Consider the following 25,520-nt stretch of genomic DNA (forward strand, 5'->3'; position numbering starts at 1 on the left):
CGCTCTTATTGTGTAGACGCGCTTACCCGGAAGTAGTAGGGCCGACCCAGATGTCTTACTTCCTGAATATTTGACAACAGCGACATCTCTTATCGGAACGAAACATGTAATTTGACGGTATTCACGTTGCGAGCGTGGCCGGGCAGATAATTTGAGTATAATTACGTGAGTAAAACAAAGGGAAAAGAAAAGTACGTCTTTTTTCCTATCGATGGACATTTTGTTTTCTGTTGAGCCGCACGTAGCGTTGCCGTTTTCCGCTCCATCGCTGCCGCAACTGGGCATGGACAGTTAACGTGTTTGCATTACAAAGTACGAGCTAAATAGCGTGTCGCGGCCCTCGCAACGAAGGAAATTTACCCTTCGGGCCTTGTGTTGTAGCTGTAAACGCTTGAAAAAAAGTGACAATGAGCTTCTTCAGTTTTGGACAAAGTGCGGACATCGACGTGGTGCTTAACGACGCCGAGACGAGGAAGAAGGCAGAGCACAAGACTGAGGATGGCAAGAAGGACAAGTATTTCCTCTTCTACGACGGAGAGACAGTCAGCGGCAGGGTCAACGTCACGCTCAAGAGCCCCGGAAAGAGGCTGGAGCACCAGGGCATCAAGATTGAATTTGTCGGACAGATTGGTAAGTAAATATCTTAACCATTGTTTTGGAATTAAATCGGGAAACAATCTTGTTTTATGTCATTTCAATGAAAACTTTGCAAAGAGAAACCCGGAGATGTTTCGCGCTTCTCCCCGTCTCTGAAGAACCCAGAAGAACAAAAATGGGAGGAAGTCAAGGAAGGAAGGCCTATTCACACAGTTATCTTGTCCTTGAGAGAAAAGTCAGCCTGGTAGAGCCACTGAGAAGGGAGGGAAAAACAACCAAGCTAATTGGTACATTTGAAAAGAGGCACACAAGAACAAAGAACTATTGAAGTCATAAAAATCCCACAGAAATGACGGGATAATATCCATCCATCCATTTTCTGAGCCGCTTCTCCTCACTAGGGTCGCGGGCGTGCTGGAGCCTATCCCAGCTGTCATCGGGCAGGAGGCGGGGTACACCCTGAACTGGTTGCCAGCCAATCGCAGGGCACATCGAAACAAACAACCATTCGCACTCACAGTCATGCCTATGGGCAATTTAGAGTCTCCAATTAATGCATGTTTTTGGGATGTGGGAGGAAACCGGAGTGCCCGGAGAAAACCCACGCAGGCACGGGGAGAAGATGCAAACTCCACACAGGCGGGGACGGGGATTGAACCCCGCACCTCAGAACTGTGAGGCTGACGCTCTAACCAGTCGGCCGCCGACGGGATAATATAATAAAAGAATATGGACTATATTTTTTCTTAATACCATCAAGCCATATAGCAATCTCACGTAGAATAGAAGAAGCCCATCATGTAACCCACATCTATTTATTCATCCCATGTTGCAAAAGAATAAATTAATCAGAAGCATCACAATGTTTTGCCATGCCATACATCCACCTACCTACAGTGCTTGAAGTAGCATTTGACAGATTATCCACAGCTATTTCTAGTGTATGTGATGCTCTGTAACTAAGTGAAGGATATGGACCAAGCTTTGTCGCCTATAGTCAAAGTTGGCAAATAATTGACGCCCCCTAAAAGAGGTTGTAATTGCATGTAGATGACACAAGATGGCAGCATATAACTTAAAACGGAGCGCATCAACCCAATGCATTTTAGTCTGTAGACAAGTATGAACCCATGTTACATTAACGACTGTATTCAGTAAATTATTCGAAACAAACCACCTTCACATGAAGCTCATCAATAGTACTAGCTCACATACTAACCTAAATAAAACGCTACCACAAATTCACTTGACAGCACACGTGGGCAAACAAAAATGCGCACTAGCACTTTACTCAAATGGTATTATGTCACTCATATTTTGGCATTTTTACACAACAACAAATTAAGGGAATAAAGACTTGACTGCACAAGGTGGTGCATTCTAGGACTTATGATTCCACCAGATGGTGCCAAAGGACTACACTTACTGCTTTGGCCTGAGCACAAAAACAGAAAATCAACGTGATCTTTAGCAAATAACAGAGGATATGTGTGTGTCCCCCCAAAAATAAAAATAATAATAATAATTTGTGACTATACGAATGATGAACCAGGACTATGTTAGGGTTCATGTCATTAACACTGGTGTCCTCTCAGTGCTGCTCTGTTCATCAGAAGACCTTGTGCAGTGCACCCTGCAACCCGCTCTACCTAATCTCTCACTACTGACTGTACCTATCAAAGGACCCACCCAAAAATGGCCACTTCAAACCTAAATGGCAGACTTCCTGTATCTTTGTCTTCTTGTGACTCTTTTGTTTGTCTATTCACAGTAAACATGTCAACCAATGTTCACGCTCTGCGGGCCGAATTTTCAAATTTCAGCTACCCATCCTTATCAAACGTTTTCAGAACTGTATTATGACCGTGGGAACCACCACGAGTTTGTGTCCCTGGTGAAAGACCTGGCAAGGCCCGGTGAGATGACCCAGTCGCAGACGTTCGACTTTGAGTTCACTCACGTGGAGAAGCCCTACGAGTCCTACACGGGCCAAAATGTCAAACTCAGGTAAACCTTCACAAACCGTAGCAACCTCTCAAATATTTGTGTTCAACCTACTGTAACTTCTATCCCTTCTACCCGTGTGCAGATACTTCCTGCGTGCGACCGTGATAAGAAGACTTAACGATATCAGTAAAGAGTTGGACATTGTAGTGCACACGCTGAGCACGTATCCCGAACTGAACTCCTCCATTAAAATGGAAGTCGGCATCGAGGACTGTCTCCACATTGAGTTTGAATACAACAAATCCAAGTAAGACTAATTAACACCTCTTAATTAGCTTTTGTACAGGCAGACTTTGGGATACAGTTCTTGTATTGGATCTCATTAGGCTGTGTGGTACCGAAAGTTTGCATACTACTTCTTCTAACAGATACCACCTGAAAGATGTCATTGTGGGGAAAATCTACTTCCTGCTGGTGAGGATTAAGATAAGGCACATGGAGATCGACATTATTAAGCGGGAGACAACCGGAACGGGCCCGAGTGTCTACCACGAAAACGACACCATTGCCAAATATGAGATTATGGATGGAGCACCAGTCAGGGGTAAAAGAAAACACAACCATTTTCAGTTATTATTACCATCATAAAGACTATATTAAATACTCAGGCAATGTTTCAATGCTCTATATTCGGAATGTCACGTGACCAAATCCAGAAAACACGTTAGAGGACTTCCTGTGTATGCTGTGCTAACGAGGATAACTACGGTTGGATGACAAGATGGTTTGAAGTCGAACCGTTTTCTTGATGGCTGGTGTCTTTGAACAAAAGTTAAATGTTTATATCATTTATTTACATAAATGTATGATAAACTTAAACACAAATAAAGCGTAAACATCAGACCTTGTCATCTTTGGTGGCATCTTATATTTATAAAAAAAAAAAGACGACGACGTAGATGTTCCTACAAGCGCTTTATCCCGGTCTCCTGCTATAGGCTTTTTCCATTTACAGGTGCGGGAAGGGAGTGCTTTCACCTGTTTTGTCGAATGCAGAACTTGGTTGTGCATATACCCTATTAGAGTTTCAAAGGGATGGAACACAGCGTGCCTCGGGCCTCGTCTGTGTGGAGTTTGCATGTTCTCCCTGTGCCAGTGTTTCCTCCCACATCACAAAAACATGCACGGTAGGTTAATTGAAGACACTTAATTGCCCATAGGTGTGAATATGAGTGCGAATGGCTGTTTGTTTATATGTGCCCTGCGATTGGCTGGCGACCAGTTCAGGGTGTACCCTGCCTCTCAGCCGGAGTCAGCTGGGATAGGCTCCAGCACGCCTGCGACCCTAGTGAGGATAAGCAGTACGGAAAATGGATGGAATGTTCTTGTTAGTTCCCATGGAAAGTTTTCAACTTTAAAAATTCCCCAAATTTTGCAACCCTCATAACTCCATCTCTTCCATTTATTTGTTTTTTTAAATTAATATTCTTTGGGGATGATGAAACATGCAGTGGGTCACACTGACCCATGAAAATTTTTGTTCTACTGAAAAAAACAACAAGAGGGTTAAGTAACTTTTTAACAACTCTTGCATGTGCAAAGTGAGGTAAACCACCATACAGTACCGCTAAAATAAAGTAAAACTTCAAATGTGGTGCCATCACAAAAAAAAGTTTTATTTGACCTTTGAGGCATATTTTTACAGAATATCTAGGTTGAACTCAAAATTGTTGAACTTTTGGGGTGTTCACCTATGGAGTTTCCACTGTATAGGTAAAGTGTGAGGAATATTCAGATTGTGTGTGTTTTTAGGTGAATCTATTCCCATTCGGTTGTTTCTGGCTGGCTACGACCTAACTCCCACCATGCGCGACATCAACAAGAAGTTCTCGGTGCGCTACTATTTGAACCTGGTGCTAATCGACGAGGAGGAGAGACGCTACTTCAAACAGCAGGTAGCTATACGTATCACATCTTCTGCTTCGGGGGACCTGCAGTCCGACAAATGAGGAAGATGTTTTGCCATGTGATGACCAAGTGCTTAGGTCAGCGTTTCACTTGCATGGCCAGGCAACTGGGTCACAACGCGTTATTTATTATGCAGCACATGTGCAGTCCTCAACAGAGATGATGCTGACGCCAGATGACTCATTCTGTCACTCATTTAAATCGGCAGCTACACTATATTGCCAAAAGTATTCGCCCACCTGCGTTGACTCAGATATGATCTGAAGTGACATCCCCTTCTTAATCATTTGGGTTTAACATGACATCGGTCCCCCTTTTGCAACTGTAACAGCTTTAACTTTTAAGGTTTAGGAGTGTGTATGTGTGTGTGTGAAAGGAATTTTTTTTTTTTACCATTCTTCCAGAAGCACATATGAGGTCACACAGTGATGATGTTGGATGAGAAGGCTCTCAGTCTGTACTATAATTCATCGCAAAGCTGTTCTATCAGGTTGCTGCAGCCCAGTCAAGTTCATCTACACCATGTCTTCACGGACCTTGCTTTGTACATTGGTGCACAGTCATGTTGGAACAGGAAGGCACCATCCCATCCATCCATTTTCTGAGCCGCTTCTCCTCACGAGGGTCGCGGGCGTGCTGGAGCCTATCCCAGCCATCATTGGGCAGGAGGCGGGGTACACCCTAAACTGGGTTGCCAGCCAATCGCAGGACACATACAAACAAACAACCATTCGCACTCACATGCACACCTACGGGCAATTTAGAGTCTTCAATTAACCTACCATGCATGTTTTTGGGATGTGGGAGAAAACCGGAGTGCCCGGAGAAAACCCACGCAGGCACGGGGAGAACATGCAAACTCCACACAGGGGGGGCCGGGGATTGAACCCCAGTCCTCAGAACTGTGAGGCAGACGCTCTAACCAGTCGTCCACCGTTTGCCTGTCACAATCCCAAAAGGGAGAATTCTGTTTCACAAAATCATCCCCAAACTGTAAATCGTCTTAAATACCACGCAGGCAACTTGTTAACAACATGGACAGTATAGTAAGATTGTTTACATACCTTGGTATGTACTGCTGTTTTGGTTAGCAACAGAGTTAAAAAAAAAGACTCAACGGTTAACTCTTGAACGTCCACGTGAACGAAAGAGTCCCACGAACTGAGATACAGTAAGTGACAGTAGCTACCCGTTTTTTCCTGATGGGAAAAGTGAAGTGTTCATTTCAGGGAGGCGTTAATTTTATTTGGGGAAATACCTTGCGCGGATTGAAGTATTGGGACAATTGGCCATTAACTAAACCCAGGGAAAGTGAAAAATGCAAGAAAATCTTTTATTTTCTGAGAAGACTTGCAATACAAGAATAATGTGTGGTTCTGTGGGCTTCTTCCATGCCATTCATTTAATGTTGACTTTATAGACGTCGCTTTGTTATACTGGAACAGTCCCAGAAAGTTTAGAAACTTGATGCTCCAAAATGTCTTGCTAAGATCAAGAATAAGGATTCAAAGTGGGGCTAAGTCCACTCGCCAAATGTTTCCAGCCATCCATTTTCTATACTGCTTATGATAGTAAGGTTTGAGGGGAGCTGGAGCCTGCCACAGCTGACTTCGGACAAAAGGTGGCCTACACCCTGGACTGACCACCAGTGAATCACAAATCAGATTCAGCACACAACTGCCACCATTTGAAATGCCTCGGATTAACCCCAAATAAAGTTCTGATGTTCTAGTAGGCTTTTCATGACTTTTTTCTATCTTGAAGAGCCTGAAGGTTTTGTGCAAACACTGACTAGTATTTGAAACTGTTCATAATTCCCTCCACCTTGACTCCAGTACCAGTTGCAGGAAAAACAGCCCCAAAGCATGATGCTGCCACCACAATTCTTTACTTTAGATATCGTGTTCATTTGGTGATGAGCAGTATTATGTTTATGACAAACATAACTTTTAAAATTATGCCCAAAAAGTTCAACATTGGTTTCATCAGACCATAACACATTTTGCCACATGCGTTTGGGAGATTTCAAGTTTTTAAAAACTTTTCTCTTTGTATGATAGGGAGTTTTGTCACCCTACCCATTGGCCCAGACATATGAAGAAGGCCGGAGATAGGCGTTACATGTAGTAAACAGCCAGTACAGGCCAGAATTTTTCTGCAGCTCCTTCAATGTTGCGGTCGGCCTTTTGGCTGCCTCCTAGACCAGTATTTTTTTTTTAGTCTTTTCCTCAATTTTGGAGGAATGTCACTGTTGGTGCCATGCAGTATTTTCTCCACAATCAGTGATGACTGTGTTTCATGGTATATTTAATACCTTGAAAAATTGTTTTTTACCCTTCTCCTGACTGATACTTTTGAACAATGAGATCCCTCAGATGCTGCGGAAGCTCTCTGCAGACCGTGGCTTGTGCTGTGAGATGCGACTACAAAAATATTCGCAAACGCTTTGTAGAACATCTGAAATGTATTGTTGTAAATTAGGCACTAAATTGTAGCAGGTGTGCACTGAGCCTATTTAAAATGAGTTTGAACGTGACTGGTCAATTCTGAACACATCCACATCTCAGTTTATTTATACTTCCCCTTTCAATTGAGTTGTACAGTTTATAGGTTAGGAATCATTTTGATATATGACAAAATCCTGGCATTTGAATAGGGGTGTTTATACTTTTATATGCATTGTGTAGAGCAAGGGTCTCAAACTCAATTTACCTTGGAGCCGCTGGAGGCAGAGTCTGGCTGAGGCTGGGCCACACATGCACGCAATTTAAATTAGAAATTTAAAAAAATCCAATCTTCTCAAATGTCTTTTTTGTTTTTTAACACAAAAGATAAACAAGTACGCTGATGTAAACAAGTTTTGTGCAAAACTACTAATAAAACAATCAATCAACAAACACAAAATAAAATGAACAAGGACCCTGGTGTAAACAAGTTGTGTATAACTTTCCTTGGGTACATCCCTTCTTTGGTAGTCAATTTGTATGGAACATACTGTACTGTTAACTGTATAACTGTTTTCTATACAAAACTACAAATAAAACAATCAATCAACAAATAAATTAAGAACTAATAAGTATTTAAATCAGTAATAATTTTCAGTTTCTTCAGTCTTCTATAGCTGCTGTATTCAAATTTAAATGTCCTTATTAACACAGTTCATGGCAACGCTGCTGTAACTTTCACTCATTGAAAAATGTTTCTCTGCTTGCATCAAGCCCGGTCGATGTCACGCCCCCGAGAGCCATATACCCCACCGTGATTGGTAGGTTCGTCAGCTGCGCGCACAACACTGTAAAAGTGCCAGTCATAAAACTCGAGGGCCGCACTAACATTAAACTTGCATATTAAGGTGGGGGCCACAAAATATCGTCCCACAGGCCACCAATTTGAGACCCCTGATGTAGAGACGGACAACTATTCACTCACATTCACACTGACACAAAAAAATAGAATTTGAAATTGAAAATTATGTAGTTTTCTAAAAGTAAAGTATCAACTTTACGCTTGTATTCCCAGGAGATCACGCTGTGGCGAAAAGGTGATGTGGTGAGGAAGAGCATGTCCCACCAGGCCGCCATCGCCTCCCAGCGCTACGAGGGCTCAGCCGCCTCGGAGAGTGCGTTGGAGCAGTGCGCAAAGGAGGAGAGCGGGTATGAGCCCCGCCTTAGACTGGACCGGGGGTCTCCGTGAGACATCCGTCCAAGGGAGGAGGATTAAGGGAGACTGGATTGGATTTATCCCTCGTTTTTTTTTTTTGGTTTCTCAACAGGAATCAAACTAAATCACCTCACGCATTATGATTTCCATGCTAACGCCATTCTGTGTGTACTCAATGCTTTTACAGCTATATGATTTAGAACTTTGAATAAGTGACATTCCAGTTATAAAGAACTCAAATGTGAAATGCACTCGTGTCGTCCAACGTGTGGATGTGTAAATAGGAGCGGTGCAAGTCAGCATTCCGGGGGGATTATTCGGCTGCCACGTCCAAGTGTTTAGTTTGATTAGACACGTGTGTCCTCCTGCCTCCAAACCTGATTTTAGTCTTTTAAAGCAGAGTTACAGTAGAACTATTTAGATCTTTTTGCAAAGCGCTTATGACTGATTGTCCACCACTTAATAAAATGATGCCAAATTAAAAAAAAAAGTCAAGCTTTTCTTTTGTCGTAGTGTTATCTTTTGACCCCAAACATTTTACAATGAACAAATAAATACCATGATATACTGTGTATATAAACTAAAGATTATTTCACCCCATCACGGAGCACAGTCACAGCGGTTCTTGGTCCTCCAAGCTCAGAATAAAGTCGAATTGTGCTGTAAGGATAATAAATGGAGGTAAATTTGCAAACTTTGCAACAACACTGATGCCAAATTTGAAATTATCTCGTCAATTACCAGTGGTGAGAGCCTGCACCGACAGCCTGATCCTGGTCAAGAGCATGGCGTCCTTCAGAGGGCCCCCCTTGGCTCTGTGCTGCAAGTGGTACTGTTTGAGCTCAGCCAGAGGAAGAAAACGCTTCAGCATTCTTTGGTACTGCACATCCACCTGAAAGCCACGGACACCGGCAGCATCATCCATCATCACCTTTCACCCTTTGTCATTTGCATTATTACTTGTTAGCAGTGTGGGATAGTATGCTATGAATGATGGGCAGGTATTGTTACAGGAATGTTTTCATTTAAATACATTGATTAAAAAACATTTTCGCTCTCCAAGTACTGCCATCATGACCAACATTAAAATACATAAGTGTACAGGAAGTCCTCGATTTACGAACGAGTTCCGTTCCTACGCTGGCGACGTAACACGAATTTCCGGGTAAGTCGGATTTCACCGTTAAAGTCGAAATTTACGGCAAAATACTTCTGTTACGGGTATTGTCCCACGTGATTGTGACAGCAAGCTCAGTGTGTGTGGGCGTCGATGTGTGAGTGAGACCGGACTGCGCAGGCGTCGTCCGGCGGGACTGTGAAGGAGGAAGGAGTGCGCGCCGGTGCGAGTGTGTACAGTAGCAAGTGTAGTGACGGCGACCGGGGAAGAGTAGCAATTAGCGGAGGACCTGTTGACGTTGAATGTGCAGAGGAGCTAATAAAGCCATTAAAGCAGCAAATCGGTGCTTCGTGCCTTTATTGTTGCCGCCACCCAGCTCAGCTGTGCAACGAGAGAAGGGAGTTAACCCCTGCATCTCCCGACCACAGTCAGGTGACCGTAGCAGGAAAGGGTAACACTTCGTAAAGAAACTAAAATACATTAAAATAAAAAAAATAAGATGCTGTACTTCCCATAACTGCTGAGAGTGTGAAAAAAGGAGGGCGAAAAAGGCAAAGATACTCCCGCCGCACAAACACAGACAAGCACTATGCACTAACTAAGCAGAAACACTATGGTGCTAGGACAAAATGGCGGACGAGGCACGGGCGTCGTAAAGTCGAAACGTCATAAGTCGAGTGTGTTGTAACTCGAGGACTTCCTATATTCAAAAATGTGTTTTATTCTTAAAAAGTGTATTATTGTAACTGTAAGCGAATGTAATGATATGTAGTTTAGCACTGCACTTGAAAATCTAGGAAAATAAAAATTACTGGTTAGCACATCTGTCTCACAGTTCTGAGGACCAGGGTTCAAATCCGGCCTCGCCTGTGTGGAGTTTGCATGATCTCCCCGAGCATGCGTGGGTTTTCTCCATGTAATCCGGTTTCCTCCCACATCCCAAATACATGCATCGTAGGTTAATTAAGACTAAGTTGCCCGTAGGTCCTGAGTGCAAATGGTTGTTTGTTTCAATGTGCCCTGCGATTGGCTGGTGACCAGTTCAGGGTGTACTCCGCCTCTCACGCAGAGTCAGCTGGGATAGGCTCCAGTACGCCCGCGACCCTAATGAGGATAAGCGGTACGGGGAATGAATGAATGAATAGATAGATCTATAAATCAGGTTAACTTTCTGAAATATGGCCATATTTTTGTTTACATGTACAGGTATTTTCGCTTTAGAGGTTCAAATAGACGGAGGTCCCTGAATTTTGAACAATGATGATATAACATTCAATTTACAGGTGCTTACTTCTATCAGTCTACTATTCAATTTACTAGAAGCAAAGTTTGTAACATTTGATTAATCAAGCGTTTACAACTTGGCCTAAAAACCTCACCTGAGAAACAGATTAAATTTTCGGGTTCAGCGATACCAAATTGTCCTAAATCAGTTAAAAACAACCTAGACAACGTACAATTCTATTTTTTGTGTAACACAGTGTAATTATTGATATTCAAAAACAATAGATCTGGCTAGGAGTCATTGCAGTACGTACTATGAGGCAGTACAATCGTGTAAATCATATTAGAAAATAAATATTGTCAAATTATTTTTTTGTTGTTGTTTTTATTTCTGAGTACTGTCTCTGTGAGTGCCTCCTTTTACCATGCTCCATTTGGGATTTTCTTGTTTGCTGCTGGCATCAAAATGAACATCTTTCTTGTCAAACTGAGTGTGGTCCACATACGCTTCCTTCACTATCTGGACAAAGGGAGAAGAAATGAGGCTCAAGAAACATGAGTCTCAATAAGTACAGTAATATACAGTACATCCCAGCATGGGAGCTTACTTTCATTATTCCTACTATTCCGGGTTCCTTGCAGTTGCTGTGGTAGAAGAAAACCAACTGCCCCTCTTTCATTTGACGCATGAAGTTCCGTGCCTGACCATGACAGAGCAAGACTTGTGTGATTAAAGTGCCATCAATCTTTTTTTGCAGTACAGTCAGGCCCCCTCCACAATATGTACATTTCTACGATATAGAAATAAGCAATTTAAATACACCCTAGCGGCACGTCTCCCTCATATTGCTGAGATCCTGGGTTCAAATCCAGCCTTGTTTGTGTGGAGTTTGGATGTTCTCGCCGTGCCTGAGTGGGTGTTCTCCAGGTACTCCGGTTTCCTCCCACATCCCAAAAACATGCACGGTAGGCTAATTGAAGACTCTAAATTGCCCGTAGGTGTGAATGTGAGTGCAAATGGTTGTTTGTTTATATGTGACCTGTGACTGGCTGGCGACCAGTTCAGGGTGTACTCTGCCTTTCGACCAGAATCAGCTGAGATTCTCCAGCACGCCCGCGACCCTAGTGAGGGCAAGCGGTACGGAAGATGAATGAATGAATTAATACACCCTTGGCATGTATGCATTTATAGCACTTAAAATTTTTTAAGGTCTTTAAACAGTTTTAAAACCAATACAACAGATTTAAGAATAATGAGAGTGAGTAATGGATAACAAAAAAATATTGTACAAACAGCATAAAAAATAAAGTAACAACTGTGATAACATAAAAAAAAAAAATTAAAAAAAATCTGCGATATAGTGGGACCGTGATATAGCAAGGGTTTACTCTATTCTACAAGCTGGGAGATAATCTTTTGATCACAAAAAGTTTGGTTTTGAACCTCTACCTGATAGTTGCGGATGCCGTCCCAGCAACTGGTCTGATTGGGCAAAGCCTTCAAATCCTCAATCCCAAACTGCAGATTCAATGATGATGATGAGATGTTTTCAAGCACACGTGAGTAGTCATCTCGTACTGTACCTTGACATCAATGCCTTTCTGAAAGCGGCTCTCGGGTTCAGATTTCATGAGCCAGCGACAATACTGCTCGGTGCTCGACTCCTTCGAAGCCTCCACAGACGAAGAAGCCTTCCTCTTGAGGCTTGGTTTTGGACATGAGTCGACCTTGTCTTCAGCATTTCCATCTGTGTTATCCGGACTGTACTTTTAAACATACTGGTCAAAATGGCTTTGCGTAACAAATTGCTTACCCTACCTGAATTGATTGTTCTTTTTCTCACTTTTTTCTTTGGAGGCATTGTTTTTCTTCTGTAGGAAGCAAAAAAATATTTTTTCAAAGCAGAAACAGTGGTTATTATTTTAATTATGAGCAACTCTGTGGTCAACTTTTGGGGCTTTTTATAGCAATTACTTTATGGGTTATGTATGTTTTTAGAATTCCATGGCGGGCCGGATAAAGCGCTATTGTGATCCGCACATGACCCACGCGCTGTAGGTTTCCTACTCCTGATTAACTGCATCATCTTAATTTTATATATATTTTATGGGTACTTTATTTAGCTACATAAGAAGGGGAAAACTCTTTAAATGTTCTAAAACACAGTTTATAAGTATTGACACGTCCAAATGGGGCACTATCTTGTCCTTTATTATTAGCATTATATTAGTAGCTTGTCTTTTATTAATATTAGCATTATATTATATTAGTAGTAGTATTTGAGTATTTAGACATTTTAAACAAACAATTCAAGACGTACTATTGTTCTAATGCGAAAATTAATGTTAAATAGCATACCTGCAAAATGAGCCCATGTGTGATGATGTGATATGTTAACGTAACGTTGCTTATACTTGATAATTGTTGGCGTGTCTAATCATTAACACCTCTAAGCAAACCACAGTGCATAATAGTTAGGCTAAGTGTGTTCAAAACACAGCTGTGGTCAAAATGCCAATCATACCTTTAAGTCAGTGTCGTCGCACATCAACAAGCGGCCATTGAAACCCGCGCAAATCCGGAACGCGTGGCGTCACCAAAAGCGACGCTTGGTCGCACCACCGACGCCTTCCTGATGTTCCACAACTACATATCCCAGCAGCACCCGCGGGGCGTGTGTGACATAACGCCGAGTGAGAAAAACATGGCGGCTGGCTCGCTTGTAAGAGTCGCTCTGCTGACTGCGAACGTCTGCAGAAGCCGCCGCTTATCCGCCGGTAGAAGTGTACAGAGACGAGGGATAGCTTCGTGTATCGATCGTAAGTCCTCACAAATACAGCAAGCATACGTTTAGCAACGATAGGTCATTTGTGTAACTATGGTGAGATAGCGATGCTTGTTTCACGAAAGCTCAAACACTAGTCGATAAAACGACTCAGACGCGTTTGAAATGTAGTTTTTCCCTCTTTCAATGCAGTTTGGCCGTTTTTAAATGTACCTTTAGCTTGACTGTCATTGGTGAGGGGAGCACCTCCAGTCATTGGTCAAAGAGAGCCGCACACCCCTCACTAACACCGCCCCTCTTTCCTACTCATACCGAAGGACTTGTAAACAACCGCTTTGACAAAGCCTGGGGGCTTATTAAATACAATAATGCACAAGAAAATGCAGAAAGTGTGCAACATTTTCAGTATATATATAAAAAAAAACAAGTTAAAAAAAGGAAGCAATCATACATTGTTATGTCTCAACTATTTTTGGTGGGACTGGGAAAGAGGTCGGTAGTAACGAGTGAGCTTTATTTTCACTTGAGTAGTAACTTTATGGATACATTGCACTTGTCACAGTGGTTTTAATACAACCTAATTTTTACTTTTACTTGAATATTTTTTTCAAGAATAAACACTACTTTTATTCATTGAACAACATTATTTTTATATGTATCATTAGCAATGTGACATTTCCCCAAAATGATAAAATGCAAAGTATTTTTGTGTTGAATGTTTTTGTGTGATCTCGGCAAAATTGATTTAAAAAAAAAAAAAAAAAAACACCTTAAAATTAGAATATACCAGTATAAGTACCTTATTTCTCACTATATCTTCTATCGTTTCCTCCGCTGCTCGGAGAAGCCCTTCTCCGATTGGCCGTTGATATAGACCAATATCAGCCATCTCTTGGGGCCCCCTACTAAACTTTTAAAATACTGTATGTGTTGTATAGTACTTGCATTTTTTCGTTAATTGTATTGACTCACAAATTATTGCAGTTAATCTATATTTTGTGTTTTTATATTATTATTTCAGCTTCTCACGGCCTCACAGATGAACAGAAGGAGTTCCAGAAAGTGGCCTTTGACTTTGCAGCCAATGAAATGGCTCCGCACATGGCAGAGTGGGACCTGAAGGTAGCTTATACACCCTCAAAACACCTTCCTCAAATAAATGCCTCCCCTTTCCTACAAAAAAGTAGTACAGTCAACACTCATTTATCACAGGGACTACGTTCCAGATAACCCCTACAGGGTTATGTCATTGCTGCCACATTTAAATCAATTAACCCATAAAGCTGACTATATCAGACATGTGCAGGCAATTACAAAATGCTGACCTTAAACAAACAAAAAAAATCCACAATGCACTGAATCCGCAATAAATGAGCTGTGATATAGCGAGGGATTACTGTAACTACAATTATCTCAGGTCAAAGATGCTATTGGTGTACTGTTACTGCAGAGCCAATTTTAGTTCAGTTGCGAACCAAAGAAGCATCACGTGAACAGTCCCTCAGCTGAATTCAGCTAGTTTAACACCATCTGCTTCTACACGAAGGAAGTGTTCCCAGTGGAGACCATGCGCAAGGCGGCTCAGCTAGGCTTCGGGGGCATCTACGTACAGCCCGACGTCGGGGGCTCGGGTCTGTCTCGCCTCGACACGTCGGTCATCTTCGAGGCCTTGTCCACCGGCTGCGTCAGCACCACTGCCTACATCAGTATCCACAAGTAAGTCGCTTTCAAAATAGTGCCTCTTCACTGTCCAACATCTACAATATTATAAGAGCATATTCAGTGTAAAGAGTGAGCAGCGCGAACATCATGGTCCACAGGGATTCCAGTCTAACCTCATCTGTCAGTCTATCTGTCACCAATACAAATAGGAAGGGGCTCAGGGCTGATCTCCACCCTAAACTCCTCTGTCACACCTACAGCACACCTCACCGCTGTTCTGCTGCCCTCATACATATCTTGTACTATTCTAACATACTTCTGTGCCAATCTAGACATCCGCATGCAGTACCACAGTTCCTCTCTGGGTACTCTGTCATAGGCTTTTTCTATATTTACAAAGACACAATGTAGCTCCTTCTGACCTTTTCTGTACTTCTCCATCAACACCCTCAAGGCAAATAATGCATCAATGGTACACATGAAACCATACTGTTACTCGCAAATACTCACTTCGGTCCTGAGTCCAGCCTCCACTACTCTCTCCCATAAATGTCATTGTGTGGCTCATCAACTTTATTCCTCTATAGTTCCCACAGCTCTGCACATCACCCTTGTTCTTAAAAATGGGCACCAGCACACATTTCCTCCATTCCTCAGGCATCTTCTGAACCGCTATGATTCTGTTGAACAACCTGGTCAAAGACTCCACAGCCACCTCTCCTAGATGCTTCCAAACCTCCACAGGAATGTCATCAGGACCAACTGCCTTTCCATTTTTCATCCTCTTTAGTGTCTTTCTAACTTCCCCCTTACTAATCATTGCTACTTCCTGGTCCACCACACTTGCCTCTTCTACTCTGCCTTCTCGCTCATGTTCCCCATTCATCAACTCCTCAAATTATTCTTTCCATCTATCCAGCACACTACTGGCACCAGTCAACACATTTCCATCTCCATCCTTAATCACCCTAACCTGCTGCACATCCTTCCCATCTCTGTCCTTCTGTCTGGCCAACCTGTATAGATCTTTTTCTCCTTGTGTGGCCTTTGCCACCTTTACCTTCGCCCTACGTGACGCCTCAATGTATTCCTTTCTACTCAGTCGCCTCAGTGTCCCACTTCATCTTAGCTAACCTGTTTGCTTTTATGATTTCCTGTGCTTTGAGGTTCCACCACCAAGACTCGTTCTCCCCTTTCCTACCAGAAAATACACAGAGTACTCTCCTGCCTGTCTCTCTTATCACCTTGGCTGCAGTGGTCCAGTATTCTGGAAGCTTCTCCTGCCCACCGAGAGCCTGTCTCACCTCTTCTCGAAAAGCCGCACAGCACGCTTCCTTTCTCAGGTTCCACCACATGGTTCTCTGCTCTGCCTTTTTCTTCCTAATCTTGCACACCACCATCCTATGCTGTCTATCTAGACTCTCCCCTATCACTACCTTACAGTCAGTAACGTCCATCAGTTGACCTCGTCTGCACAACATGTAATCCACTTGCGTGCTTCTACCTCCGCTCTTGTAGGTCACTCTATGTTCCTGCCTCTTCTGGAAGAAAGTGTTCACTACAGCCATTTCCATTCTTTTTGCAAAGTCTAGAATAATTTTAACCTTGCCCCTAAACCTCTAGCCTTACTGCCTTTCCACCTGCTCTCCTGGACACACAATACTGTATATCAACCTTTCTACTAATCATCATGTCAACCAACTCCCGAGCTTTTCCTGTCATAGTCCCAGCATTCAAAGTCCCCACATTCAGTTTTAGGCTCTGTGCTTTCCTCTTCTCTTTCTGCCTAAGAACCGCTTTCCACCTCTCCTTTGTCTTCGACCCATAGTAGCTGAATTTACACCGGCGCCCTGTAGGCTAAGAGCGCCTGTGGCGGACGTTGTTAACCTGGGCCACAACCGATCCGGTACGGAATTCTTTGGATGAACACTCATATTCTTTTGGCAAAGTTTTAAGCCAGATGCCCTTCCTGACGCAACCTCTGCATTTTTCCGGGCTTGGGACCGGCCTACAGTTTGCACTGACTTGTTTCCCCCGTAGGGCGGCATTATTTTACATCGGCATACAACTATAAATTGCAAAAATCAGAGAAACTGATCATTTTGCAGTGGTTTCTTTGTTTTTTCCAGAGCTGTATTTATTCCATGGTTATACAAACTCTACACACCCCTGTTCCTTTTTCTTGTGATATTTTAGAGAGGGGAAATAAATATAAACAACTGAGATAATTATTGTTACTTACTCAAGCCTTATCCTAAAATACATACAGTTGAAACCAGATGTATACATAAACTATATAAAAAGAGACAGGCTTTTTTTTCTCACTGTCTTACATGAAATGTTCTGTTTTAGGTCAATTAAGATTACCAAAATTATTTCTATTTGCTCAATGCCAAAATAAAAAGAGCATTTTATAGGCCATTTTTTATTCCTTTCCCATAGTTAGACGTTTACATACATCCCATTAGCATTTGATACAATTGCCTTTAAACTGTATGACTAAGTTCCAACATTTTGCATATCGTTCCACATGCTTCTCAGATTCGTCCTGTGAGAATTGGTGTAACTGAGCCACGTTTGTAGGCCACACATGCCTTTTGAGGTCTGCCCATAAATTTTCAATAGCATTGAATCCTAGTTGACCTAAAACAGGAAACGTTTAGTCTGATTTAATGTCAGACAGAGGGGGGACAGATGCCAATCAAAAGTGAGGAGTATTATCTTTGTAAAATGATACAGTAATTATTGATGCAGCTCTTTACTGGATGCCATTACAATGTGCTGTTGTGTCTAATGTGTTGTTTACATGCAGCATGTGCGCCTGGATGATTGACACCTTCGGAAGCGAGGACCAGAGGCAAAGGTTCTGTCCTCAACTTTGTTCCATGGAGAAGTTTGCCTCCTACTGCCTCACTGAACCTGGTCAGTCACTTACCACTCCAAGGCGCTTACCGATACAAGTCTATGGCACCATTAAATTAATGTGTCCTTGTTGATTTCAGGCAGCGGCAGTGATGCTGCGTCACTCCTGACGAGTGCGCAGCACCAAGGCGACCATTATGTCTTGAATGGTTCCAAGGTAAAACTATATTCAAATTTTTACCTTGCTCTGTCCACATTAGACATGACATGTAAGAATGTTACCATGTTACTTAAAACTAGAGCTGTTCACGAATTGGTGGTGACTCAAATTGGCATTTGAGTCAGGCGAAAAGAATTAACGCCAAATCAGAATTTTACGATTCGAATCACAACGAATCAAAGAATAACATACTACTTACTTTATTCTGACAACAGCTGCAATTGCTGCCAAGCTGTGTTTACTTGAAAACAAAAAAAAAAATTTCACAGATTTTTAGCCTGTTTTTTTTAAATTTGTTTTTATGGACGACGCCATTTTGACTCACTGTGCATGCATAGTTTCTACACGTGCGCATGCCTCCATGGAATTGGGCGTCAGTAGCTGACCCCAAGGACCTGCACGGATATTCATGGCTGCGCCAACTGAAGTCGGAAAGGAGCTATCGCTGAAGGGGGGGGACACGGCAGAATGAATTGGAAAAAAAGTTGATCCAACACAGCGTGGCAGATGACGAATGCCAGCCGGCTAGGTAGCCAGCCGGCTAACTAGAAAGTAGGCAGGTGCTCCGAAACGGCACGGATTTACGGCACAGATGAGGGCAAAACCAACCCGGGCTCTACCTGTGGTTACGGTACGTCGAGGGATCCTGGTTAAATTAAGCCATTTTAAACTAAAAAGAAAACTTTTACAGAGGGAGAAGCTGCAGCCAAAAAGCGGCAGCACCCTCTCGTTCCGGTTCAATAGTTAGTTTTCAAAGTCATTCGTTACTGTCAACACGAATAGCGAATCGGGATTTAGAGGGCAAGTCCGAGCCCTACTTAAAACACTGCCTGTAAACACTCGTATCAGAAATTATCTTTCCCTATTGAAATGAATGGAAATGCCATTAATCAGTTCCAGCGCCTCAAAAACACACCATCTATCCATCCATTCATCCATCCATCCATCTTCTTTACCGCTTCTCCTAACTAGGGTCACGGGCTGCTGGAGCCTATCCCAGCTATCTTCGGGTGGGAGGCGGGGTACAACCTGAACCGGTCCCCAGCCAATCGTCGGGCACATCGAAACAAACAACCATTCGCACTGACATTCACACCTATGGGCAATTTAGAGTCTTCAATCAACCTACCATGTGGATGTGGGCGGAAACCGGAGTACCCGGAGAAAACCCACCCAGGCACAGTACATGCAAATTCAACACAGGCGGGGCCGGGATTTAAACCGCGGTCCCCAGAACTGTGAGGCAGATGTTCTAACCAGTTGGCCACCGTGCCCAAAAACTCACCGACAAAAAATGTTCTAACATGTTTTTTTAAATAAGAAAAATAACATTCTATGGTATTGCATTTTATAAAAACTTACAGTAGTGGTATAATTAAATAGACATTACACCAGGACACACTATAATACATAGACATACTACACGTAGATTTGATGATGAAATACAGAAGAAGACTGTCACAATTAAGCTGCAATATTATTTTTTCCCAGAGGATAAACATATGCCTATGAGTATTGTTGTCTATGCTGTCTGCATTTGTTGCTACTGCTTCTGTTCAAATATAACTTGTTTAAAGGTTTATAATTCCTGCAACATCAATGCTAGTTTCATTAGCCCTTCAATGGTGTTTTGCATTGTGTGTTAAAAAGCTAGCAGACTTTTGAAAGACAAAGTTAATATGCTTTGTTCACTCTCTACCAAACTGCTGGTTGTTGTGAAGTACGCTGCGGACCTCAAGACAAAAAAAAAAAAAAAATCGTCTGAAGGTACGGCTCTCGAAAAACTCGTCGCTCGTAAGTTGAGGTACCACTGTATTTATAGTGTATTTTGTGCGTTTCAAATCACTTTCGGAAAAGTCAACAGGTTTCAGAGTGAAATAATGATATTTCGGGTGCTTTTATTGCTGTCAAATGTCAAAACGGGTCAAATTTGACCCATAGAGTATGTAAGGTATTGTATAAAAAAAAAAAAAGAAAAATTCATTTTTTTCTCAATGTTGAATGTGGCACACCTCTCGTTCCTTGTGTATCCAGGCGTTCATCAGCGGAGGAGGAGACACCGATGTTTACGTGGTCATGTGTCGCACAGGAGCCAAAGGTCCTAAAGGCATCTCGTGTCTCGTCGTGGAAAAGGGAACACCAGGCCTCAGTTTTGGAAAAAAGGAACAGAAGGTATCACATTGTTGTTGTTGTTGTTGTAGAGCTGCAGCAGACCACTAGATGTCAGCGTGCACTCAGACGGTTCAGTGTGGCGCCAATACAATGTGCTCCTCAGGTGGGGTGGAACTCGCAGCCCACCAGGGCGGTCATATTTGAGGACTGTGCTGTTCCTGTGAGGAACCTACTGGGAGAGGAAGGTCAAGGCTTCACCATCGCCATGAAAGGACTCAATGGTGGCAGGATTAATATTGGTGAGATCATCCTGCTGATTACCGTCAGCATCTATGGCGGATTTAAAAAGTCTACACGTCCCTGTTCAACTATCAGTCAAGTTGGAGGCAATTATGAAGAATTCCCAATATCAGCGTTGGCACAAAACCTCCAAGCTACTGTTAGAAAGCAAACAAATGTCAGGAAAACCCGACTAGAACAGCTCAACTTTATTTGGGTTATTTGTGGCACTTCAAATGGTGGCAGGTGGCAACTCATTTAACATGAGTTGAATGTGATTGGTTAATTCTGAACACAGCCACATGCCCAGTTATAAGAGGGTGTGCGCAGTTATACAACCACATTATCGCAGTTGTTTAGTTTTACTTCCCATAAAGTATTTTTTCCCCAATTGAGTTGCACAGGTTTTATGCCACATGAAGGGTAAAGAAATAGTTTTTAAATGATTTATCTTGGTCTCATTTTCTTCTTCATATTACAGAAACCTGCAATTTTAACAGGGGTGTATGGACTTTTTATATGCATTGTACATTCACAAAAGAAAAGTATGTATAGTACTACATTCTAGTGATATTTTGATATAGAAATTGTGGTGGTCGTAATATTATAATATATTACTTTTTCCCCAGAATTATTTTCTTGTGTAATACAAAAATTCGTTTATGACTACTTACACAATATTATGACGATGTATTCTAGTTATATTATAACTTCATTCTCATAAAAGAAATTGTATAAAAACTTATGGCTTATTGTACTATTTAAATTTCTCAGAAAATTACCACTTTTTTCTTTGGATTTTATGCATTTATTCTTGGAATTATGTTTTAAATTTTTCTTTTTTCTTGCCATATTATTCTCATAAAAATGACTTTTTCTAGTTATATTCTCAATTTATTCTCCTAAAATTCTGCTTTTCTTCTAATTAAAAAAATTCTAACTTCATTCTTGTATCAGGAGATTCTAGGAGAATTAGGACTTTTTCATACATTTTCATCAAATGAAATCTTTCTCGTAATGTCTTTCATACTTAATTCTTGTAAAATTATAACTTTATTCAAATAAAATTGACTTTTTTGTTCATTAAACCTTTTTTTTTTATCATGAAAAACTTAATTCTTGTGAAATAATACAACTTTGCCGTTATACTATCACTTTAACCTTCAATATTTAATCTGTATTTAATTGTTTGACTGTAATAGTTGAATGTTAACCTTTTGGCTTTGAGTATGAACATTAAACGCACCTTTGGACAGCTTCGTGTTCTCTGGGCGCTGCCCACGCGTCCGTAGAACTGGCTCGGGACCACCTGTTGGTGCGTAAGCAGTTTGGGGAGACGCTCTCCAACAACCAGGTCAGTAGCACTGAACTCCTTTTCTCTCTCTCTACGTGTGTGTGAACACTGATTTCAACACACATGCTGTCTGATTGTGTGTGTGTGTGTGTCTAGTTCCTTCAGTTCAAACTGGCAGAAATGGCCACCGATTTGGTGGCGTCTCGCCTTTTGGTCCGCCGGGCCGCGGTGGCGCTTCAGGAGGAGCGAGCGGACGCCGTGCCGCTGTGCTCCATGGCCAAGCTCTTTGCCACGGACCACTGCTTCAATGTGAGTCGATACAGTACCTGAAATGGTGGCGGACGGAGCATTCGGTACGTGGGGCTTCAGTGGGGACTTACCCCCCGACTTAATCCACCTCTTAACACCGCCAATATCTATTCAATGATGTGACAAAAACAAAACCTATATATATGTATATGTCATACTCAACTACTCAACAGAGATGATTATTCAATGTCTTTAATGTGTGCAGATTGCTACAGGCATCTTTTGCTTGTCGAACTTAGTTGTATCAAGTTTTCCTCTGACCAACCAATCAGTGAGGACAGTTTGACATCTGATTGGTTCAATGAAAAGTCCTATTGCTAATGCAATTTAAGAACCCTAATGGTTCTGAAGGCCTAGGGAAGTTTAGATTGGCATTACAGTACAGTGAACCCCTCCATGTGTTTGCAGTTCAGTATACACAAATGTATTCATTCACTCCTTTATTTAACCTATCCCCCATTCTTTGCAGAAAACCCTGCCCGTTTCTTTTTTTTACAATTCCTAAAAAATACTGTCTAAAGTATGTTTGTAAGCGTTTAAAGCTATGAGCCTCTTCCCAAGTTTGGCTGTGCTGTATTTATGGATACAGTGGTTCTTTGACTTACAACTTTACCACACTAGTAAGTCAAAACACTCGTCGTATCTCTAATCATCTTTACCCATTGAAAATAATGTATATGTCATTAATATGTTCCATCCCTTGTGCTCCTTATAGTGTGTGCACCTTGGTCACCTAGGGGCCGTATAATACAGAAATTCAGACACGAATGAAGAGTTTGCGACTCAGTAAGCTGCAGTAATATTAGCCGTGTTTAAATAATAATATATGCCTGTGAGTATACTTTGTCTGTCCACATAGATTGTTGCACCATTTGTGTTCAAATAACCATTGCTTAAAGCATTATAACCAGTGTTGCCACAGTTACCTTGAAAAAGTAACTTAGTGACTTTACTGATTACTTGAGCTTAAAAATAACTTTGTTACTTTGCTGATTACTTGATTTCAAAAGTAACAAAGTTAGAAAAAAGTAACTTTTTAGTTACTTTCAGCAGCTGCCAAGTGGCAGGAATATCACTTATCCACAGTACAAAAAAAGCTTTAGCTTAACCGTACCCATTACTTGGTACTGTACGTCACACAAGTTACAGAATGATGTCATCAACATGAAGCAATAACTTAAATATTAGTGTAATTGAAGCCACATTAAATGAGCAACTTAGTGCAAACTTGACATGACAGCACAATACAGTATGTTCCTAAACATAAACAAGCACACCATTCTCAGTACACTGCCGTTTGTGGTCCATGAAAGCAACTGTGTGTGTGTGCGTGCGTGCGTGTACGTACGTAAACGAGCGAGAAATCTTTTTTTCTTACTACGTGACGTCAGCCATGCAGCGCGTTCAACCAGCTCACAGACGAAGGTGAGAGTTCTCACTTTTCATTGTAAATATTTTTTTTTATTGAAGTGTTTTAAGTCCTTCAGTGAGTCAGTCCTTACCCTCCGTGACCGATTGATGATCGCGCACTCGGTATGAATAATGAACACAAAATGCATTGCTCGTTTAACACGCCAGTCAAACTGTATTCTTAATGTGTAAATAAAAGAGTAACCACGACCAAATAGACTTTTTACTAAGGAAAATAACAAAAATAGTGTGGAGACAGTGAAATTGTGCATTTATTTGCACTTTTATGGTACTGCACTGTAGAATGAACAATCAGCTCCCAATCGCTTTCTTCCATTCGTTGGAAAAAAGGGGGGGGTCTCGGTTAAATGCTACCGCACACTTGGACTGCTCTTTGTTTGAATCACCAGCTACAAATGACTGTTTGGTGAGAGACATTGATGATGCAAAAGTAACTATTGTTGAAGAAGTAACTGTAGTCTAATTACTTTCCCGGGAAAAGTAAGGCATTACTTCGCTCGTTACTCAAAATGTTGGATTTATGGAGTAATGCGTTACTTTGTAAGTCCTTCAGTGAGTCAGTCCTTACCCTCCATGGTTATAACGCTTTAAGCAATGGTGATTAGAACACAAAAGGTGCAACAATCTATGTGGGACAGTCAATGAGGATGGTCATTACTTTGTAACGCGTTACAGGCATCACCGGTTATAACACAGCCACATAGATGCTATTCATTATCCCAGCATCGATGGCATTTTGCATTGTGTGTTAGGATTAAGCTAACGGCCATTCAAAGTTATGTGGTTGTTTTAGATGCACAAAATATCATTCTCCTTGTTTTATTTAGTTTGACTGTAAACGCAATTCAACTGGGATTGGCAACAAACTCTTTGAGGCCTTTTTTTAGAAGAATATTTCAATATGGGCATGTATCGCAAATCAAAAACAAAACTAAATCAAACAAAATCTCATATCCCCCCCAAAAAAAAGTCTTAAATAGGGTCACTTGTAAGTCGAGGTACCACTGTATAGGCAGTAATAATCAGTTTTTGGGTTACACCCGCTATTCATGGATTTACGCTATTCGCTTGGGCTCGGTCCCTATCCCCCGTGAATAGTGGGGGTCCACTGTACATAGAGGCTGAAATCTGATTGGACAAAGAAATCAACAGCTATATGTATTGGAAGAAGTGCAGCCAAGAGAAACGCCACCAAGAGAGAGCTTGGACTGTTAGGAATAAATTAATACAATTTCACTGAACAACTATAAGAATTTAGGTTGTAAATGTTGGTGAGTGCTTCTGATAATCTTTAAGCCAGCGCAGAAGAATTGACGGAAACCATTAGTGTCGCGTTTCAGTCGTCATTTTATCATCCGTCTTTATCCGCTCAGATCTGCAACCAGGCTCTCCAGATGCACGGCGGCTACGGCTACCTGAAGGACTACGCCGTGCAGCAGTTTGTGCGTGACATCCGCGTGCATCAGATTTTAGAAGGTCAGCTGTGCGTTAGCATTGACGGTACTAATGTTCCTGACGTTCTGTAACGCACAATCTCGGGTTTCTCCACAGGAACTAACGAGGTGATGAGGATGATCATCTCACGCAGTCTTCTGACGGAGTCCTGATACATGTCCTTTGAACTGAGACCACCGTTTTGTGTTACTGTGTGAGAGAGACCCAGGAACCTTTCAGGGAGGGGTCAGACTGGAAGCATGTGGTCTACAAAAAGCAAACGTTCTGTGACAAATCCAAACAAGTACTGTCAATTTCGAGGGGATATCTGTTACTATAGCATGTTAGCATCCCAGGAATTTGTCATTCGAAGTCAACATCAGCATTCATATCAACAGTGCCTGGGCTTAGTCAGTGTTTTTCTCACATAACTGTAACCATTTTTGTCTTCAAGTGGCCTTGCCCAGACTTTTTTTATATGCTTTCTTTGCTGTTAATTGAATTGTAATACAGTATGTAGATTATGTATGAAAAAAGAGGTATATTTGACTGTGACACTCCAAATAAAATCTCAGCAAAATCCTTATTTTCAATGAATAATGTCGCCAGCTATGGCGG

General features: G+C 41.8%; 3 protein-coding genes across 7 annotated transcripts; 2 read left to right on the forward strand and 1 right to left on the reverse strand.

The window, feature by feature from the left end:
- Positions 1 to 34: 34 nt before the first annotated feature.
- LOC133481891 (vacuolar protein sorting-associated protein 26B-like) lies at positions 35 to 8,672 on the forward strand. 2 transcript variants are annotated; one of them, XM_061781185.1, is made up of 6 exons: positions 35 to 630; positions 2,448 to 2,604; positions 2,687 to 2,851; positions 2,973 to 3,148; positions 4,357 to 4,499; positions 8,032 to 8,672. In XM_061781185.1, exons 1-6 carry the CDS (start codon positions 408 to 410, stop codon positions 8,203 to 8,205), a joined length of 1,038 nt encoding a protein of 345 aa, XP_061637169.1. In that variant the 5' UTR covers positions 35 to 407; the 3' UTR covers positions 8,206 to 8,672. The 2 variants fall into 2 exon arrangements, with proteins under 2 accessions (XP_061637169.1, XP_061637170.1); XM_061781186.1 differs by lacking the exon at positions 8,032 to 8,672 and adding an exon at positions 4,917 to 6,243.
- On the reverse strand, positions 8,670 to 13,175 carry thyn1 (thymocyte nuclear protein 1). Of its 3 annotated transcripts, none has more exons than XM_061781188.1 (8): positions 13,039 to 13,175; positions 12,333 to 12,385; positions 12,098 to 12,261; positions 11,964 to 12,032; positions 11,122 to 11,214; positions 10,938 to 11,033; positions 8,914 to 9,064; positions 8,670 to 8,832 (listed from the first exon to the last, which is right to left on the reverse strand). In XM_061781188.1, exons 2-8 carry the CDS (start codon positions 12,373 to 12,375, stop codon positions 8,786 to 8,788), a joined length of 663 nt encoding a protein of 220 aa, XP_061637172.1. In that variant the 5' UTR covers positions 12,376 to 12,385; positions 13,039 to 13,175; the 3' UTR covers positions 8,670 to 8,785. The 3 variants fall into 3 exon arrangements, with proteins under 3 accessions (XP_061637172.1, XP_061637171.1, XP_061637173.1); XM_061781187.1 differs by lacking the exon at positions 13,039 to 13,175 and adding an exon at positions 12,873 to 13,032; XM_061781189.1 differs by lacking the exons at positions 11,964 to 12,032; positions 13,039 to 13,175 and adding an exon at positions 12,873 to 13,032.
- acad8 (acyl-CoA dehydrogenase family, member 8) lies at positions 13,135 to 25,488 on the forward strand. 2 transcript variants are annotated; one of them, XR_009789637.1, is made up of 11 exons: positions 13,135 to 13,333; positions 14,321 to 14,421; positions 14,846 to 15,015; positions 17,774 to 17,883; positions 17,964 to 18,040; positions 20,078 to 20,215; positions 20,319 to 20,454; positions 21,691 to 21,788; positions 21,885 to 22,081; positions 24,842 to 24,944; positions 25,020 to 25,055. XR_009789637.1 is itself a non-coding variant. In XM_061781182.1 (11 exons), exons 1-11 carry the CDS (start codon positions 13,150 to 13,152, stop codon positions 25,073 to 25,075), a joined length of 1,326 nt encoding a protein of 441 aa, XP_061637166.1. In that variant the 5' UTR covers positions 13,135 to 13,149; the 3' UTR covers positions 25,076 to 25,488. The 2 variants fall into 2 exon arrangements, 1 of the variants encoding a protein (XP_061637166.1); XM_061781182.1 differs by having other exon boundaries at positions 21,885 to 22,037; positions 25,020 to 25,488.
- The last annotated feature ends 32 nt before the right edge of the window (positions 25,489 to 25,520 follow it).

The sequence above is a fragment of the Phyllopteryx taeniolatus genome, chromosome 8, assembly GCF_024500385.1.
Source record: "Phyllopteryx taeniolatus isolate TA_2022b chromosome 8, UOR_Ptae_1.2, whole genome shotgun sequence".
NCBI lineage: Eukaryota > Metazoa > Chordata > Actinopteri > Syngnathiformes > Syngnathidae > Phyllopteryx > Phyllopteryx taeniolatus.

Bases quoted from the DNA above. Each gene is read 5' to 3' on its own strand.
- LOC133481891 (XM_061781185.1), top strand. From the start codon at position 408: ATGAGCTTCTTCAGTTTTGGACAAAGTGCGGACATCGACGTGGTGCTT. The intron at 631-2,447 runs GTAAGTAAATAT...AAACGTTTTCAG, and splicing joins TGAATTTGTCGGACAGATTG to AACTGTATTATGACCGTGGG. The intron at 2,605-2,686 runs GTAAACCTTCAC...ACCCGTGTGCAG, and splicing joins GGCCAAAATGTCAAACTCAG to ATACTTCCTGCGTGCGACCG.
- thyn1 (XM_061781187.1), bottom strand. The intron at 11,215-11,963 runs GTAGAGGTTCAA...TGTCATGGTCAG, and splicing joins ACGGCATCCGCAACTATCAG to GCACGGAACTTCATGCGTCA. The intron at 9,065-10,937 runs GTAAAAGGAGGC...CGTGGCTTTCAG, and splicing joins AAAATCCCAAATGGAGCATG to GTGGATGTGCAGTACCAAAG.
- acad8 (XM_061781182.1), top strand. From the start codon at position 13,150: ATGTTCCACAACTACATATCCCAGCAGCACCCGCGGGGCGTGTGTGAC. The intron at 20,216-20,318 runs GTATCACATTGT...TGTGCTCCTCAG, and splicing joins TTGGAAAAAAGGAACAGAAG to GTGGGGTGGAACTCGCAGCC. The intron at 24,945-25,019 runs GTCAGCTGTGCG...GTTTCTCCACAG, and splicing joins CGTGCATCAGATTTTAGAAG to GAACTAACGAGGTGATGAGG.